Source organism: Candoia aspera, chromosome 1, assembly GCF_035149785.1.
Source record: "Candoia aspera isolate rCanAsp1 chromosome 1, rCanAsp1.hap2, whole genome shotgun sequence".
NCBI lineage: Eukaryota > Metazoa > Chordata > Lepidosauria > Squamata > Boidae > Candoia > Candoia aspera.
The window spans coordinates 72,006,920-72,022,422 of record NC_086153.1 but is presented as its reverse complement, the minus strand read 5'-3'; the positions used below and the strand labels follow the sequence as shown (position 1 = coordinate 72,022,422).

The 15,503-nt window shown below is 38.2% G+C and overlaps 2 protein-coding genes across 6 annotated transcripts in view; one reads left to right on the top strand and one right to left on the bottom strand.

The window, feature by feature from the left end:
* Positions 1-2,207: 2,207 nt before the first annotated feature.
* LGALS8 (galectin 8) lies at positions 2,208-13,150 on the top strand. Of its 5 annotated transcripts, none has more exons than XM_063306448.1 (10): positions 2,269-2,287; positions 4,869-4,962; positions 5,077-5,185; positions 5,842-5,930; positions 6,658-6,868; positions 8,497-8,616; positions 9,259-9,285; positions 9,950-10,038; positions 11,472-11,637; positions 12,312-13,150. In XM_063306448.1, exons 3-10 carry the CDS (start codon positions 5,144-5,146, stop codon positions 12,459-12,461), a joined length of 894 nt encoding a protein of 297 aa, XP_063162518.1. In that variant the 5' UTR covers positions 2,269-2,287; positions 4,869-4,962; positions 5,077-5,143; the 3' UTR covers positions 12,462-13,150. The 5 variants fall into 5 exon arrangements, with proteins under 5 accessions (XP_063162535.1, XP_063162518.1, XP_063162510.1 ...); XM_063306440.1 differs by lacking the exon at positions 2,269-2,287 and adding an exon at positions 2,297-2,484; XM_063306431.1 differs by lacking the exon at positions 2,269-2,287 and adding an exon at positions 2,297-2,484 and having other exon boundaries at positions 4,800-4,962.
* A 305-nt stretch (positions 13,151-13,455) lies between these two features.
* The window catches only part of HEATR1 (HEAT repeat containing 1), a 50,809-nt gene continuing 48,761 nt past the window's right edge, over positions 13,456-15,503 (bottom strand). Inside the window, exons 43-45 of the mRNA XM_063306418.1 lie at positions 15,104-15,262; positions 14,755-14,863; positions 13,456-13,717 (exon numbers count right to left, since the gene is read on the bottom strand). Of these exons, the coding sequence (XP_063162488.1) occupies positions 13,629-13,717; positions 14,755-14,863; positions 15,104-15,262 (357 nt within the window). The 3' untranslated portion in view covers positions 13,456-13,628. The remainder of the gene's footprint in view (positions 13,718-14,754; positions 14,864-15,103; positions 15,263-15,503) is intronic.

The following is a 15,503-nucleotide window of genomic DNA, read 5'->3' as shown; positions in this document are numbered from 1 at the left end:
AGAAGTTTTTCCCTCCTTGTACTTAAGAACAGACGAGCTCTGTTGGATTGCAATAGCTGTCTACAGACCCTGTCCTCTTTTCACTGACCCACCACAATATATATGTTGTGGTGGGTCATCTTATATATACCTTGTGACCAATCACTGCTAGTTGTCCTATTTTATCTCAGATAAGACAATCATATGAGCAAACATTGTTCTGAAATGCTTAATTCATTCCATTGCAAACTCTTTCAGTGAACTGTCCATTTGTTTACTTTCACAGGAATGAATTTGTTTTCTCATAGTGATATGCTAGGTGTTTTAAAACCAAGCAGATCCTACGGAGAGAGAGAGAGTGATAGATTCCTTTCCTTTCCTTTGGCAATGTTTGCTAGCTTTTTTTTTTTAATTTTTCTTCTCCATCTAGATATTCTACAATATTCTGTAAACATCAAGGCAGGCCACATTTCAAATCATCCTGTGAAATAACTTACCCTGCAACATAACCTTAATTTATTCAATAAGACTCATATCAAATGTTAACTTCCTAATTATCCCTGTGCCACCCCATTTCCTGACTGGGCTTTGTTTAAGTTACAGTTACTATAGAATTTCTGCTGGGGAGCTTGTTCTGACTCCAACAAGCAATTCTGACTACAAGGCTTTTTGTCACTGACCTTCAGTCCATCAGACAAGACAAGAAAGGTACTGTGCGATATGGAGAGCCCTTGGAGTACTTTGTTTATGCATTTATGAGCTACAAACCAAAAGCAGGATTCCAACCTGCAGTCGCACTTACTACGGCTACAGCCATAAGATAAAGACTGTAAAAGTTAGCTTCATTATATTTTATGTCCCCTGAACACACTGATACAGTATATGTGTGAATAATACATTTTTTAGTGTTTGCTTGTATTCCCACCACAGTCTTTGTTACTGAAAGGTATTGATGAAATTAGAATGATTCATAAGATATATAGAATGTGAAGATTTCTAAACAGCCCTGCCACCATAGCATGTGGAGTAGGTAGGGAACCCCATGAAACTTACTTGCTTCATAATGAGCAAACCTATGTTTGCATCATAAGTGGCATAATTAAGAAGACTCACCCCACCTACTGATGAATTGTGGTAATGCATTAAGTGCTTAGACATGTCCAGTAAGCGTTGTTTCACAGGTTTCACTAGATGGAGAATCCAGTATATTTTGCTGCTGAGATGAAGGGTAAGTTGGTGCCTCTCTCTCAATAGAAAGTCCTGGACTAGCAGTGGCAATGGATGTATCCTCGAACACAAACGAGGATGACAGCTGGTGACAGCCACCCAGAGTACCCCAGCAAGAACTCATTCATCTTATTCTGCCTAATGGAGTTCACTATTTTTCTTCTTTCTACAATCCCTTTCCATATTAGAAAATGGGATCTAATTGCTACATGACCCCTCTCTCTTTCATTCTCTAAGCTGGAAATGAGGATCTGTAAACCTCCAGATGTTGCAGAATTACAACTTTCAATGGCCACACCAAGCGAAGTCCATGGTAAGAGATGCTGAGGGTTGTGGTTCAGCAACATCTGAAGTGCCATATTGAGGAAGATGGGTAGGACATAAATAAACAGCTTTTTCGGGATTTCCATTACTTTCTAGCCTTCATTTAACTCAGGAAAAAATATAATTTCAGTGCCTTTTCCAGTGTGAATACATTTTTTTGAAAAAGTATTGAAGTTTCTGTTGAGTCAAGGTTGTCTCCTAGTGGCTGCATGGATACATCCATTTTTTTTTTCTTTCCTGGCAACAATACAGGTATTAATTGCTGTTGTCCTCTTCCTGGATTTTTTTCTACTACTTAATATTGTCTACAGCTCTGAGATTTTTCTGGTGGCCTCCCATCCAAGTATCAATCAGGTCCACCTCTGCTGAGCTTTTTCAAGATCAGCCAAAGCTGGCTAGGTACTAATGCTCAGCAACAAACCCTGTAGTTACATTGAATGCTGCTATATCAAGTAGTGCTGATACTTTCTCACAAACGGTTCTGCTCGTACGTCCGCGAGAAGGATTTGGTTAAATCTTCTTCCAGGACCGGTCAAACACTTCGCAAATTCTTGCCTAAAGTTTAATCCAACGCTGTTCCTTTAAGTGTGGGAAGGGCGTGTCTAAATGAGATGATGTCATTGTTCGGGATCTTGTGAACTAGGAAAAGGAAGGAGTGCCGCGGCACCATTTTAAACCTTAGCATCATGAATGCGAAGTGAGGGCTCCTCCTGCGGTTTCTGCCGGAAGGTGAAGAGCGCGTGGCCCAAATGCGGAGGTGAGTGACCGTGAGGGCATCCCGCAGTAGAGCATCTGCAGAGACTTAAAAGTAAAAAGGTGCAGCTGGAACGTGGCGACTGACTTAGAGTAATTGTCTGGTCTGGGATGGACGGATGGGAAGGGAAGTAAAGGGAAACTTTAAAAAATATTGTGGACCGTGGGCCATCCAGTGGAAAATAAGTTCAGTTGGTCTCAGTGAGTTGGAGCCCGGGGTCTGCGTGGGATGGGGAAAGAAATTAGCTGGAACTTAAAAAATAAATCTCTGTCACTTCTTGTAGGGCCAGGCAGGAAAAGAGAAAACAAAATTTCCAATAATTAGTCTGCCCGTTTAATTTATGGGGAGCTAGCCCGGTTTGGGTCTTGAGAAGTGTTTTTTTTTTAATGTAGATTTTTTTGCGTAGCTGTGATTAGGCAGTGGCATACCTATCTATTCAAACAAATATTGGCAGCAAAGGGTGGTGGTTGTGACCTTTCCATTATTTTTTAATGATCCTGGCAATATGGAGACAAAGGCCCTCAGTATAATACCAGTATTGCAGTGGCTGCAAGAGCATGAAATTGCCTGGTATCGTTTTATCCATTTGCTGTGGAGATGGACTACACATCAATCCTGCAGTGTAGTCTGATATTATCCAGTCTCTTGGTGCAGTGTGCTTGTTTTTTTAAGAAAATGGGTTAAGGGGCTTGGCTGGGAAATTGACTTCAGTAGCTATCATGTTGATTAGAGGGGACTGTAAGGTAATATTGTAATATTCCTTTAAGAGAGCCAGAAGATTTCACTTCCTTCTGGAGAGGGTTGACTGGGTGTCTCCTTGCCCTCGTAGCTAAGATGATGCAGCACCACTCAGTTCATCACAAGTTGTTTTTAATAATGTGTTGTGGTAATGAAGAAGTCTTGTGATGGTGTCTGAATCTCTGCTCTGTGGCAGAGTGGCCTGGAGAGCTGAGTGTGGGGAAGACAATTAACATATTAACCAGGCTTAAAACCTGGGATAAAGTTTTGAAGGAAAATGAACTGTTGCAGAAAGTTGCTGTCAACTCACTGAGGAAAAAAACTCACATGGTTTATTTATCAAGTTTATATGGCTGCCCATCTTACAAAAGAGTGACTTTGGGCATCATATAGTTAAACTATAAAACAGTAACATATAAAAACAATTTACAATCCAGAAAATTTAAAAATTGTGCTTAAAGGCTAAGAGAGGCAGATGTCAACAACAGTGGAGTCACTTAGTACCTCACTGGTCACTTGGGGCCCCCAGGCCTGATGACATAGCCAGGTTTTTTTTATTACGAATTTTGAGTGTAATAGTTAACACAAACTAAACTTAAAGAAAGAAAAGAGAATACAGGGAAGGAGTAAAAAGTGCAAGGAAAAAAGAAAGAAAGAAAAAGACAAGTTCTAGAAAATCGACAGATGGGCCCTGTACCATACCTCTTCTGCTGGATCTGATGGGATAGGCAGATGTAATTGGGGAGAGGCGGTCCCTCAAATAACCCAGCCCCGAGCCATGAAGGGCTTTAAAGGTCAAAACCAGCACCTTGAATTGGACCCAGAAGCAGACTGGCAACCAACGCAGCTTGTGGAGCAGAGGTTGTGACATGTGCTGTTCTAGAGGCACACATCACTGCCGGTGCCACTGCATTTTGCACCAGCTGAAGCTTCCAGATACTCTTCAAGGGCAGCCCTATGTAGAACACATTACAGTAGTCCAATCGGGAGGCGGCTAGGGCATGAGTAACTGTGAGCAGAGCCTCCTGATCTAGGAATGGGTGCAACTATGCACAACCCAAAGCTGTGCAAAGGCCCTCCTAGCCACAACTCCCACCTGCTCTTTGAGCAGGAGTTGCGAGTCCAGGAGGACCCCTGAGTTGCACACCAGGTCAGTTTGGGGCAGTGCAACCCCATCCAGCGCCAAAAATGGCATAGTCCTAGAACTGGCAGGCCCCAAAACCCAAAGCTACTTCAGCTGCCAGAGTTCAGCTGAAGCCTGTTGTTTCCCATCCAGACCCTCACAGCCTCCAGAGGCACTGGGATAAGACGTCCACCGCATTGCTTAATTCAGCAGGGGAAGACAAGTATAATTAGGTATCATCAGCATACTGATGATACTTCACCCCATGGCTATCGATGGTTGGTGCTGGTTATCTTCCCCCTCCAGGAGAAGCTAAGTATTGGGACCACTTCATATGTAAAACCCCTTCAGCATACGCTTGAAAATACAGATGTGGTAAATGTAGCTGAACTTGGGTGAAAGTTATAACTGGCATTGGTGTGGCATAAGGTCTACCTGCACACAAGCAGGTTCATGTATGAAATGCAATTAGAAGAAGTGTTGGATGTATGGAAGAAGTTCACAGTGGTTCTCCTAACAAACCTGTCACCATACTTGTGGCCGCGATGGCTTTTTCACTGAGTTCTTTGCTGAGTTTTTGTTCAGCATGCTTAAGCATGAGCCAATTTAAGTTCTGGGCATTTTAAAAATATCTCTTCCTTGGAACTATTCCAGAAGATGCTTCACAATTTGGTTTCTCAAGGGATAGCAGCCCATACTGATTGTAAGACTTGGATTTTTAAGGTGACCTGGGATCTTCATAGTCAACTCCATGGCCTAATATTGGAACATTAAGTCTTCTGGAATCTACATCTGTCCTCCTCCACATACCTTCATACTCTGGTAACAGAGTTTTTTTCTGTCACATTTTCCTTCCCACACATTTCCTTGGTGTCTCTTTTAATGGTTCTCTCAACTAACGTTCAGTTAAAACTTTGCTCTACAACTTTACCTTTCAGATATTGTTTATAATTGGATCATACAGAGCCTAAAGACTTCTAAAACTGAGAAGACAGAAAATGATGTCTTTGGACAATTTTCACAGGACAGTCCGGAGCCCAGTAATTATTGCTTCTTCCTTGTTGACCCCAGTCGATCTTAAGACAGTGGGCTTGTGAAGTGAGAGGTTGGGGAAACCAGATGAGAATAAGGGGTGGCAAAGTTGCAGCAGAGTTTCCATGCAGAGCAGAAATATGGACTATGAATCCTGCTTGCTCAAATTTGTTGTGTAACTCTTTGGTTTAGGACAATTTTAGGCCTCAAATTTTAACCCAGCTTCTACACTGGTGACTTGTTCTACATGGCTTATTGTAAAACTGATTTGATTATACTGATTGCCTTGAAACCAGATATTTACAATGAAGGTCCATGGCAATGCCTTCTTGCATAAACTGTTACCACATACAGCTGTCTATTTTTGCTTCCAAGTCCAACTCCTTATTGTCAGCAGTGCAGTGAAGATGAATAGCTTAAGTCAGAGAAATGTTGATCTTGCATGTCCACATCTTGATTTAGAGATTCCGAATCTTGCAAATTATCCTTGGGAAGAGGTTGTCTGAATTAACTAAACTGGTAGATCATGCTAATGGCTAATGTTTCTTCTTGCAGTACTAGTTTACTCTATCTACGTTAAAAAAAATCACAAAAATTGTATAAAATTGATTTTCCCTTTTAAGTTGGAAGGCTAGAAATTTCATAACCTCTCTTTTTAAAATAGGTTGTTCCATATGCTGGAACGCTAATTGATGGTCTTTCACCTGGAGATCTTGTAGCAATACATGGATTTGTTCCTAAAGATTCAGAGAGGTAAAATTGAAAATACATGTTTTATCAGAAGCTATTGTGTAAGGATGTTGTGGACAAACCATATATATATTCGTTCATCTGTTGAAATGGTTGAATCTTTCTTTTGTGAAATTAAGCTTTTGAGAAATGTTATAACTTTTTTGAATGGTTCCCTACAATAATGATTGTTAATTCATATTGGATCATGGATTTACTGATGAAAATGTTTACATTCTTTTGTTAAACTAGTCCACAAACCTATATTTGCTTGGACAAAGTAAGTGATTTTAGTATTCAAGAGACCATATTACACTGTTGGATAAGAAATACAAATATGAAAAGAAATAAGCAACACTTACACAGTGTTTCTAAGATATGTTTATATGTAATAAATTTTCAAAATATTAGCTAGAGCCATGAAACTGTCTTCTAGAATAGCCATGAGTGTGCTCTCCTCCATTATTTCAGGGATGTCCATGGTTCTATTACAAAACTCTGTCTACATGCTGGAGATGTTTAATATCAGAAGTTAGAAACAATACTTCTAAAGCCTATACCGATCTTTGAAGATGTTGTCAGAGTCTGGGCAGGCTATGGAATGAATGTTCCTGCTGATCTTGTTCAGAGTTCTAAGTTCATATAACAGGGATGGAATATGGAGGTGGCAGCTGTAAGATTCTCCAGTTTTAGAGATTGTTTGCTGCTTCACCAAGGGCTGCGTTGACTCCAATGTGTTTGAATTTACTAGGTTCCAGGTAGACTTTCAGTGTGGCAACAGTACAAAACCTCGTGCTGATGTAGCCTTTCATTTCAACCCTCGGTTCAAAAGATCCGGTTGCATAGTTTGCAATACCTTGCAGAGAGAAGGATGGGGTACAGAAGAGATCACTTATGAGATGCCTTTCGAAAAAACAAAGCCTTTTGAGATAGTTTTTATGGTCCGCCATGATAAGTTCCAGGTAAATTGCTAGGATGTAATTATTGAATCAGCCAGTTAGCAATACTACTAGTTCAATAAGTTCTGTACAACTACAGGTATGTTCGCCATCTTGAGTTATTTATAAAAATAAAGTCGGGATAAAAATTAATTAATTAATTAAATATACTGAACTCCCATGGGTTTCAACAGGTTAAATTTAAGTTTAGGCTTAAGTCACTTTGATTTCACTGGGAGTACTAACTGGTTAATTTTATCTAAATTTTATCTTCTTGATTAGATAATTTCTGGATCAGTGCTCTTAATATTGCATTTATTTAGCTTATATATCCCAGATTTCTGCTTATTAATAACTTGCAAGATACAATAACAATAAAAATATTCAAATCAATTTAATACATGTAATTGTAATGTAATTAAATCACTGCTATCCAAAACAGTAAAAAAAAATCCTGCACCCCAGCCCACAACTCAGCAATCAGATCCCACTTACCCATCAAATACATTTTTGCCTGCTGATGGAAGGAGAAACAGTCTCTTAATATTTCTTAAAGTTTGAACTGATGTGGTGGATGTGAGTAAAAAAGGTGGAGGTCATGATGTAAAGTTCTGGGGTGGTAAAAATTCATAGAAAGTTTTAAGTTTTTAAAGGGTACAGCACATAGCGTCCATGCAGGAATCATGTAGTTCAGAATGGATCAGAAAGAATGACACTCTGTGTGTGACTTCTAGATGCCTGTGGATAGAAGGGCGTTTTCTCCCCTGCAAGTACCCGCTTCTCTCATCTTGCACTCTGAAAACTACTGGTTGATGTTGTGTTTCACAAGCTGTTCCTAATTCACCAGAGCTGGTCTTAATGCAGGGCTGGGCAAGGTTCAGTCTAGGAGGATCTTTGGCATTTTATTAGAACCTTGAAATCCAGCCGCTAGAGGTTGGTGCAAAAACACACCTTTAATTCACACATAATTCTAAACCAGGAGTGGTCAGCTGCATATCTCTCCAGCCTTCCATCTGTGATCCCCAGGGCCTCTCAAAGGTAGTGAACATTTCAGACCTTTGTTTTTTGGAGTGAAAACCGGTGCTTCAAGTCTTGCAGAGGCAAGTGAGTCTTTCAGTCTTTGCAGAGATATAAAGCCCCCCCCCCAAATCTGAATCCCCCCCAAGAGTTGGATTATTTATTTATTTATTTAATAAATTTATTCACTGCCCATCTCTCCCCCTATGGGGGGACTCTGGGCAGCTTACAATAAAGCCACCCAGAGTCCCCCATTTTCCCCCCATTGGCAGAGTTTTTCCCATAAGGCTCAAGTCATCATTGTTCCTATTGTTCCGCCATTCTAAAAAATAGATCTGAAAAGTTTGGCCATACCTACTGCAGTGTCATTGTAGCATCACCAGCGTCATTGTGGCCTTCATGCTGGGCAGAAGGAATGAAGTGCAACCTTCGAAGAAAGGGTTGCTTACCTCAACTCTAAAACATAATTTGCTAATCAATGGCTGTATTAATTACTGTAAAGAATAAAAATCTACCTTTTATAAAATGCCTTAAAATGTGTTTGGTTAACTTAGAAATAATTTGCTATCTAAACTTTATTATTATCAGTGCTTCTGTATAAAAACATTCATATTTTAGCTGGCTGCTTTTCACAGGTGTCAGTTAATGGAAAGCATTTGTTGCTGTATAAGCATAGAATTAATCTGGAAAAAATTGACACTCTTGCAGTATCTGGAAAAGTGAAAGTTACAGAGATTGGATTTGTTTCCAGTAAGGTGAGTTATTATAAGAAACAGTCTATTACTTTGGAATTGCTCTAAATATAAGACATAAAATATTCTATTTCTTATAACATTCTGCTGATATGCAAGGTGTAAACTAGTTATGTGAATAGCATGGACAGAACCATTCACTTCATTCACAAATAGAAACACCCTCCATCTTCCCAAACAGAAGATTCGAAGTAGTTTGAATGGGAATAATCTGTAAACATAATGCACTCTGTGTGTGTGTGGGTGAAAGAGAAAGACAGAGAGGGTGTGTGTATCAAGACATACAGACACACAGGGAATGTACAAGACTAATCAAAGGCATGGTCTCATTTTCAGGAAGAGGCTGGCTATCAGAAATGCTCCAAAAGCCTGTCCTGTGGCAATAATTCTATTGGACCAAAACATGTTCACGAAACAATACAAGTTATTGAATTGTCTAGTACTGTTTATCCAGAACCAATTGCAGTCGCTAAACAAGGACTATCTGTATTCAAATATCACAATTCATGTTAGTTTCTTTTATTTACTAAGTTATCTTGATCAAGATTCTCAAGCATCCATAAACACGGGAAATGTATTCTTTGCTTAAGTTCACAATTCTGTTCTCTTATTTTATATTTAAAACTATCTCTCTTTTTTGCACAGGAAGATGTACCTGATAGCTTACAGTTTGTAAGTATCTGTCTAAATACAAACTGCTAGAACATGTTATAGAATGAACATGAACATAAAGGAACGTGAACTTTTTTTGTATCTCAATGTAAACTTTTTCATTACAAAGATATATGCACATGGGAGGGACTAAGGCATAATTGATTTGTCATCCCTCTGACAAGGCTCAGTGACTTGGATTTAAAATTCTGCTAAACCATGGCTGATTGAATAAATCATGCTGCATGCTGCATAAACCAAACAAGTGCTGGTTTAACAAACATTAATAGCTGCATTCAAATTGTCCTTCAGGACAGTTTCTTCTGATAGTTTTCTGCAATTGCAATTATGTTTAATAGTTTTATCTATCACATTAAAAGTTTACAATGCAGAGGCAACTTTGGGAGCTGCTGGTTGTCTGAGGGCATCCCTGTTTTAAATCTAAGGGAGTAAGAGAGAAAGCCAGCCAAGTAGAAAGTAGGCTTGTTCAAATCATTCCTGAATGTGAACTGCCATAGGACAAGTCATTGTTTTCCTTAATGGTTATTGCCTTGTCTTAGTTTTAATTATTATATGCTTTGAGTGGTATGTAAGTACTAGACAACTGAGGTACATGATTTATATAAAGAAATTGCAGCTTATTAATTTTTGGTATAGGTAACTCTGAGCATGATTACATTTTCAGGTAATTCCTTACACGGCACAACTTAATTATTCTGTTGAGCCTGGACGAACAATTGTTATTAAAGGAGAAGTTAAAGAAAAAGCAAATGGGTTAGTGCATTAGAATACTGTTTGTAACTTGATATTTTACATGCTGATATTGTTTTAGTGGAGGTGTTTGTAATACATTCCTAACACAATCCAAAACTTCTAGAGAGAAACCTTACTGAGTTCACAAGAAACCCTATTAATCCCCTTGTGTATGTCTTTAATCTAAAACGGTATGCAATTTCCTACCACCTTCAGATTTTGAACTATGGTAATGTTAGAGAAAGGCCACAAACATCCACTTATCTGCTGAAGAGCAACGTTTTACAACCAATTTAGTTTATATAAAGAGATGAAAGAGCTAGAGATGCAGAGGGTGAAAGAGCAACAGTGCTACCCATTGGCTTTTTCAGCAGTGATTTTCCAAAATGGTAGTGTTTCTTCCAGATCAGTCAACGTCTAGTTCTTTGTGCTGATTGTATTTGCCTGACCCAGATGTTTGGCATGTTAGTTATCCCTGACTTTGGATATTTAAAGCCTTCAATAAATTTGCTCCCTCCCTTCCCTCCACCTTCCCCAGTTGATTCACATGTGGCTTGGCTATGGTAGTGTAGAGAGTAAGGGAGATGATCTTGATGGAAATATGCAGGAACCATTGCCTAGGCAAAGGAGACTGAAGTATTCTTTAAATCTTGAGAAACAGGATAATATTCGGTAGCTGCTCAAGGCAGATGCCTCCTGCATTCACTGGAGTATAAGACGGAGGGGAGGTACAGCACAATCAGACATGGAAGGTTCTGTTGTTATAGTTTATCTCAATAAATTATAATTTTAGCCTTCCTTAGAGTTGATCTTCTGGCCTGGTTTATCTAAGTGGGCCTGACAGATACTAACCTTGTGTCATCGGTTCAATGCACTCTGCATAATTCCCACCTGCCAGCTGTTGTAAACAGCTGTGCATTCAGTGTAGGTGTCTATAACAGAAGACCATTCTAACTCATAATAGCCCTAGTTTACATGGAAGTTAACAGTTAGAATGGAGAATTATCTAGCAGGTTGAGCCCTCTAGAAATGGAATACCTAAACACAGCAGCTATTGCCTACTCTTATTAATCTACATTCGTAATCAGAGGCAAGAAGTTTCTCCAAACTAGTTGAAGTTTTGTGGACTGAAGCCAGTTGATGCTGTGACTTTTCTCATGAGAAGGCTCTTGAGCTCTGTGCCTCCAACACTGAGGCAGTCTATCCGACAAGACTAGCACTGAAGCTTAAACTTGAAACTAAGTTAAATATCCCTGTCACCAGAAAAGTGGTAGTGAAGATTGACATGGAATGTAATGCTGGCAGGAAAGTCATGAAAATAGAGCTCTATCTTGGGTGAAGTCAAGGAACAAACTGGAAGGAGGGCTAATGGAAGCTGCAGAGCTGAACACAATAGGGGACACTAAGTTGGAGGAAGGATGCTACATGACTGATGTCACTATTTTTATTTGCAGCTTTGCAATTAACCTTAAACCCAGTGAATCAAATGACATTGCTCTTCATCTGAATCCTCGAATAAAAGAAAATGTTTTTGTGAGAAATTCTTATCTGTTCGATAGCTGGGGAGAAGAGGAAAGATCTACTGCTCATTTTCCTTTCAGTCCAGGAATGTACTTTGAGGTAGGAACTAAACAAGATCAGTGATCTGTATATTGCCTGTTCATGTTTTAGATTTTAACTGAAATTATTTCTATCTATTGTACGTTACCCGAAGTCACAATGCCCAAGTTGGGTGGCCATATAAATAAATAGTATTAATAATTCACACATTTGTTTGGGATCAAAGATGAAGCTGGAGGACGGGAAGAGCTACTGTGAAAAGTATGGAAAACCATGTGTTGTGCCCAGTCTTATACACCCTAAGATGGTCAGATGCACAGAAATAGGCTCATAACCTTCCACCGTATATACCTCTTTGATGTATAGAGATTGGTAACTATGTAGAAACAAGGTGATCCTCAGACGTTTGCATTACATTTTCTTCCTTTTCAAGATCTGAAGGCTGACAACCTACTGGATGCAACAAAAAGAACTATTTGTGGCTTCAATATTGCAATCCATTGTATTGTAAAAAAATCTATTTTAGGGGATATATTTAGAAAATCAACTTAAACATTATAAAAATACCGTTATGTTCAAAGGATGTATTGAAGCAGACCATCTGATAAAGGAGTCTTGAAAGATCAATCTTAATCTAGTGGTATTCTGAATTCTTTCCTTTCCAAAGGTAGTCTTGTCTAAAGTGCCCCGTAAGTTGACTCTATTGCTATTTACATTATCCTTCTGAATTTCAGCTGATAATTGCGTGCAAAGATCATCAATATAACGTTGCTGTCAATGGCATGCATATCCTAGAGTACAAACATCGATTTAAGCAGCTTGACAAGATCCGTACACTGGAAGTCTTCGGGGATGTTCAACTGCTAGATGTAAGATGTTGGTAGTTGTGCAGTACCTGTGTTTTAGTAGTTGCATTCAGAGAATCATCTTGATCTAACACCAAAAGAGAAGACTGCAGAAATTCCTCCGCATGTGATCACTTAAATTAATTGAAGTGATATAGGTATTAACTAACCTTAAAAATGTTCTAACAATTTATAGTTTACTAATTACTGAGATTATGCCTAAATTTAAGTGACATATTTGAAGAACATTTCTGTGTGCTTTTATGACATACATTCTAATGTTCATAGCAAAAGGCTTGATGGATTCTCAAGGTCTATACCCATTAGATTTTTACAAAACTTATGAAATGTATGACTGTTATCCTTAAAGTATATTCTGATGCTACATCTGAAAAATACTGTTAGAGGCACCAGTATTAGATTGTAATCCAGTACACACACAATTGGAAAGAAACTCTCTTGAACTCAGTAAAGATTGCCTTATCAGTCTTCAGTAAAATCAGCAGGCTTCCAAGTGTATTTCTGTGTAATATACATGTTTACGTTCTGTTTACCTATGCAGTTGTTTGTTTTTGTCTCTGTCAACTGTCTAGCATTTTTTTAAATGTTACCAAAAATATCTGTAAACAGTTCTGATGTGCTCTGAATCAATTATAAATTTCTACTGAGCTTTATGGAGAATGTATGGCTTTCCAACCTAAAATTAAAATTCTGAACATGCAAAGCAATGTGGAATCTTCTATTAAATAAACTGCTACAGTCTCCTTGAAGTGCTTTGGTGTGAATAACAGGAAGAATTGATAGCCATGATGAAATCAGTTCTTCAGCTTCAAATAGGACAATATCAGTTTCTACATGGGGAAATAAAAAGGTTGAATTTGTTCCCTCACATCTAAATAAATATATTGATGTGGTAGAGTTTTTCTTTGTGGCCCAGTAAAGTGATATGAAATTACAACTTAATATAGTATAGTGAGTGAGTGGAATGCAACCTTTTAAAAACTATATGAAAGAGTATGTCAGTATAGAGAGGTTATACCTGAAAATTTGGTACATTTTAATTAAAATCTAAATAGTCAACATAAATATTGAGTAAAATGGTCAAATATATTTGTGAAAGTACACTATGTAACAAAGAGTTGGAAAAGGTCATGTTCTCTTGGTCCTTGCAAGCCTTAATCTCTAAAACCAGAAGAGCTGATGGGATTAAAAGTAGTTCTGTAGTGGTTCTCCAAGAATAACTTCAAGCTGCTGAATGGTCTTTTGACACTGATGCTCCACTTCTTCACATTCATCTGCCAAGGAGGCAAAAAGAAATAATAAACAATTTAGGGTTCTGTCATTCTGCATCTTTTGTCTCCCACCCTCCATTTTCATGCCTTTTAGAGGTTTTTTAGCTGGCTTTCAATTCTTTGAATATTACTGTTTGCGAATGCACCTTACCACTCAGGACAGGGAAGCTTATACCTTTTCAAATAAAGGTCTTAAAATGTATATTTTTATTTATTTATTATTCAAATTTTGTTACCACCCATCTCCCCCCAAAAGAGGGACTCTGGGCAGCATAATGTATCATTGATATTATAGATTAATCTTGAAATTAAACTTGGAAAAGAGTTTCTGAAAAAAAAAAAGTGACCAACACCATATTGCAAGGCATATTGCTCAAAGTTATTCCAAAATTAATAATTTAGATATTTAGCTCTGCCCAACAAAGGAATCAACTTTCTCAGGTTGCAGAAAACAATATTAAAAAATAGTTGGGGTTCCATCAATGCTTAATTATCAGTTTTAATTTTAGGGGTTCCCCAATCTAGTATTGGAGCAACTCAGTAGAGAGAGAGCATGTGTGTGTGTGTATATACACACAGGTTGTACCAAAACGCAGGACCCATAGACAATTTATTATATAAATTACATTAAATGTTTGAATTAATTGCCCTTTTCTTCTAAACACTTCCTTGTTTGACACATGACTTTTGAACATTCCTAAGTACAGTAACATTTTCTCTGGGAAAAAAAAGATGTATTGTGATTGGCTTGGCTTTTAATGCTGGAAACGCGTCATAGGAAAAGTTCTTGTAAGTGAAAAAAATATACATCCTGTAATGACTGTTCTTGACTATTTTAGACCCAAAACTAGAAGTGCTTGTAGAACTGAACAATATAGTTCAGTGTTTGGTGCCAAGCAGCCTAAAGTCCAGCAGTTTTCAACAGGCGTAGGATACTTTGTCCCAAAGGAAAGGTGGAATTGCAGGACAGCCATGCTTTATTAAAAGTAGTTTTATTGAGAAAAAGTGATTCAACGCAAGAACAACATGCAATACATTACCTTCCATTAGCTCAGCTAAGAAAGGAATGGATTCTGGTAGTAGCGCCATATAATTCTCTCTTATTTTTTCAGCAAGCTCTAACAAAGCCAACAAGGCAGCAAATCGAACCTAAACAAAAGAAAGGCACTATGTTACTGCATTCAGAATGGCCCAATGCCTGGCTGCCTCCCCTGCAACATCTGAGCACAATCACAAAATTCTAGATTTTTAAAAACTGACACCCAACCATTTGTTCCACTATGTATTAAAGCATGTTTTTCTTTTCAAAGAACGAACATCACATTCTTAAACACAGAGTAACTGCCACCTTGATTGTCTTAAGCAGAACTTGACAGGTCTGCTATTTACCTTGGGTGATGCGTGCCTCATCTTTAGCAAAATCTGATAGTTCAGGGGCTTCCATAGAGAGTCATCTGCCATTGCAACTGCAAACTGAGCTATACATGGAATCAGATGCATTGTCACTCTCTCCTGGAATTTCTCTTCTCCTCCAAGCATGTTTTCCAGCTACACAGAAAAAATAAAATCACTTGCATGCTAAAAGAAAAATGAAACATCTTCATTCCAACCAATGTTGGGCTAGTTAGCCTGACCAAATTCTTGGCTGTTTACTTAAAACAATTTTTTGCTGGAACTTTTAGAATTCGAGTAGTTTCTTCTATTATCTAACATCTGATTCCTTTGATTCTTTATACTTTTATTGTATTTAAAAAATCTAATAAAATGTACTGTATTAGAATCGTGGTTT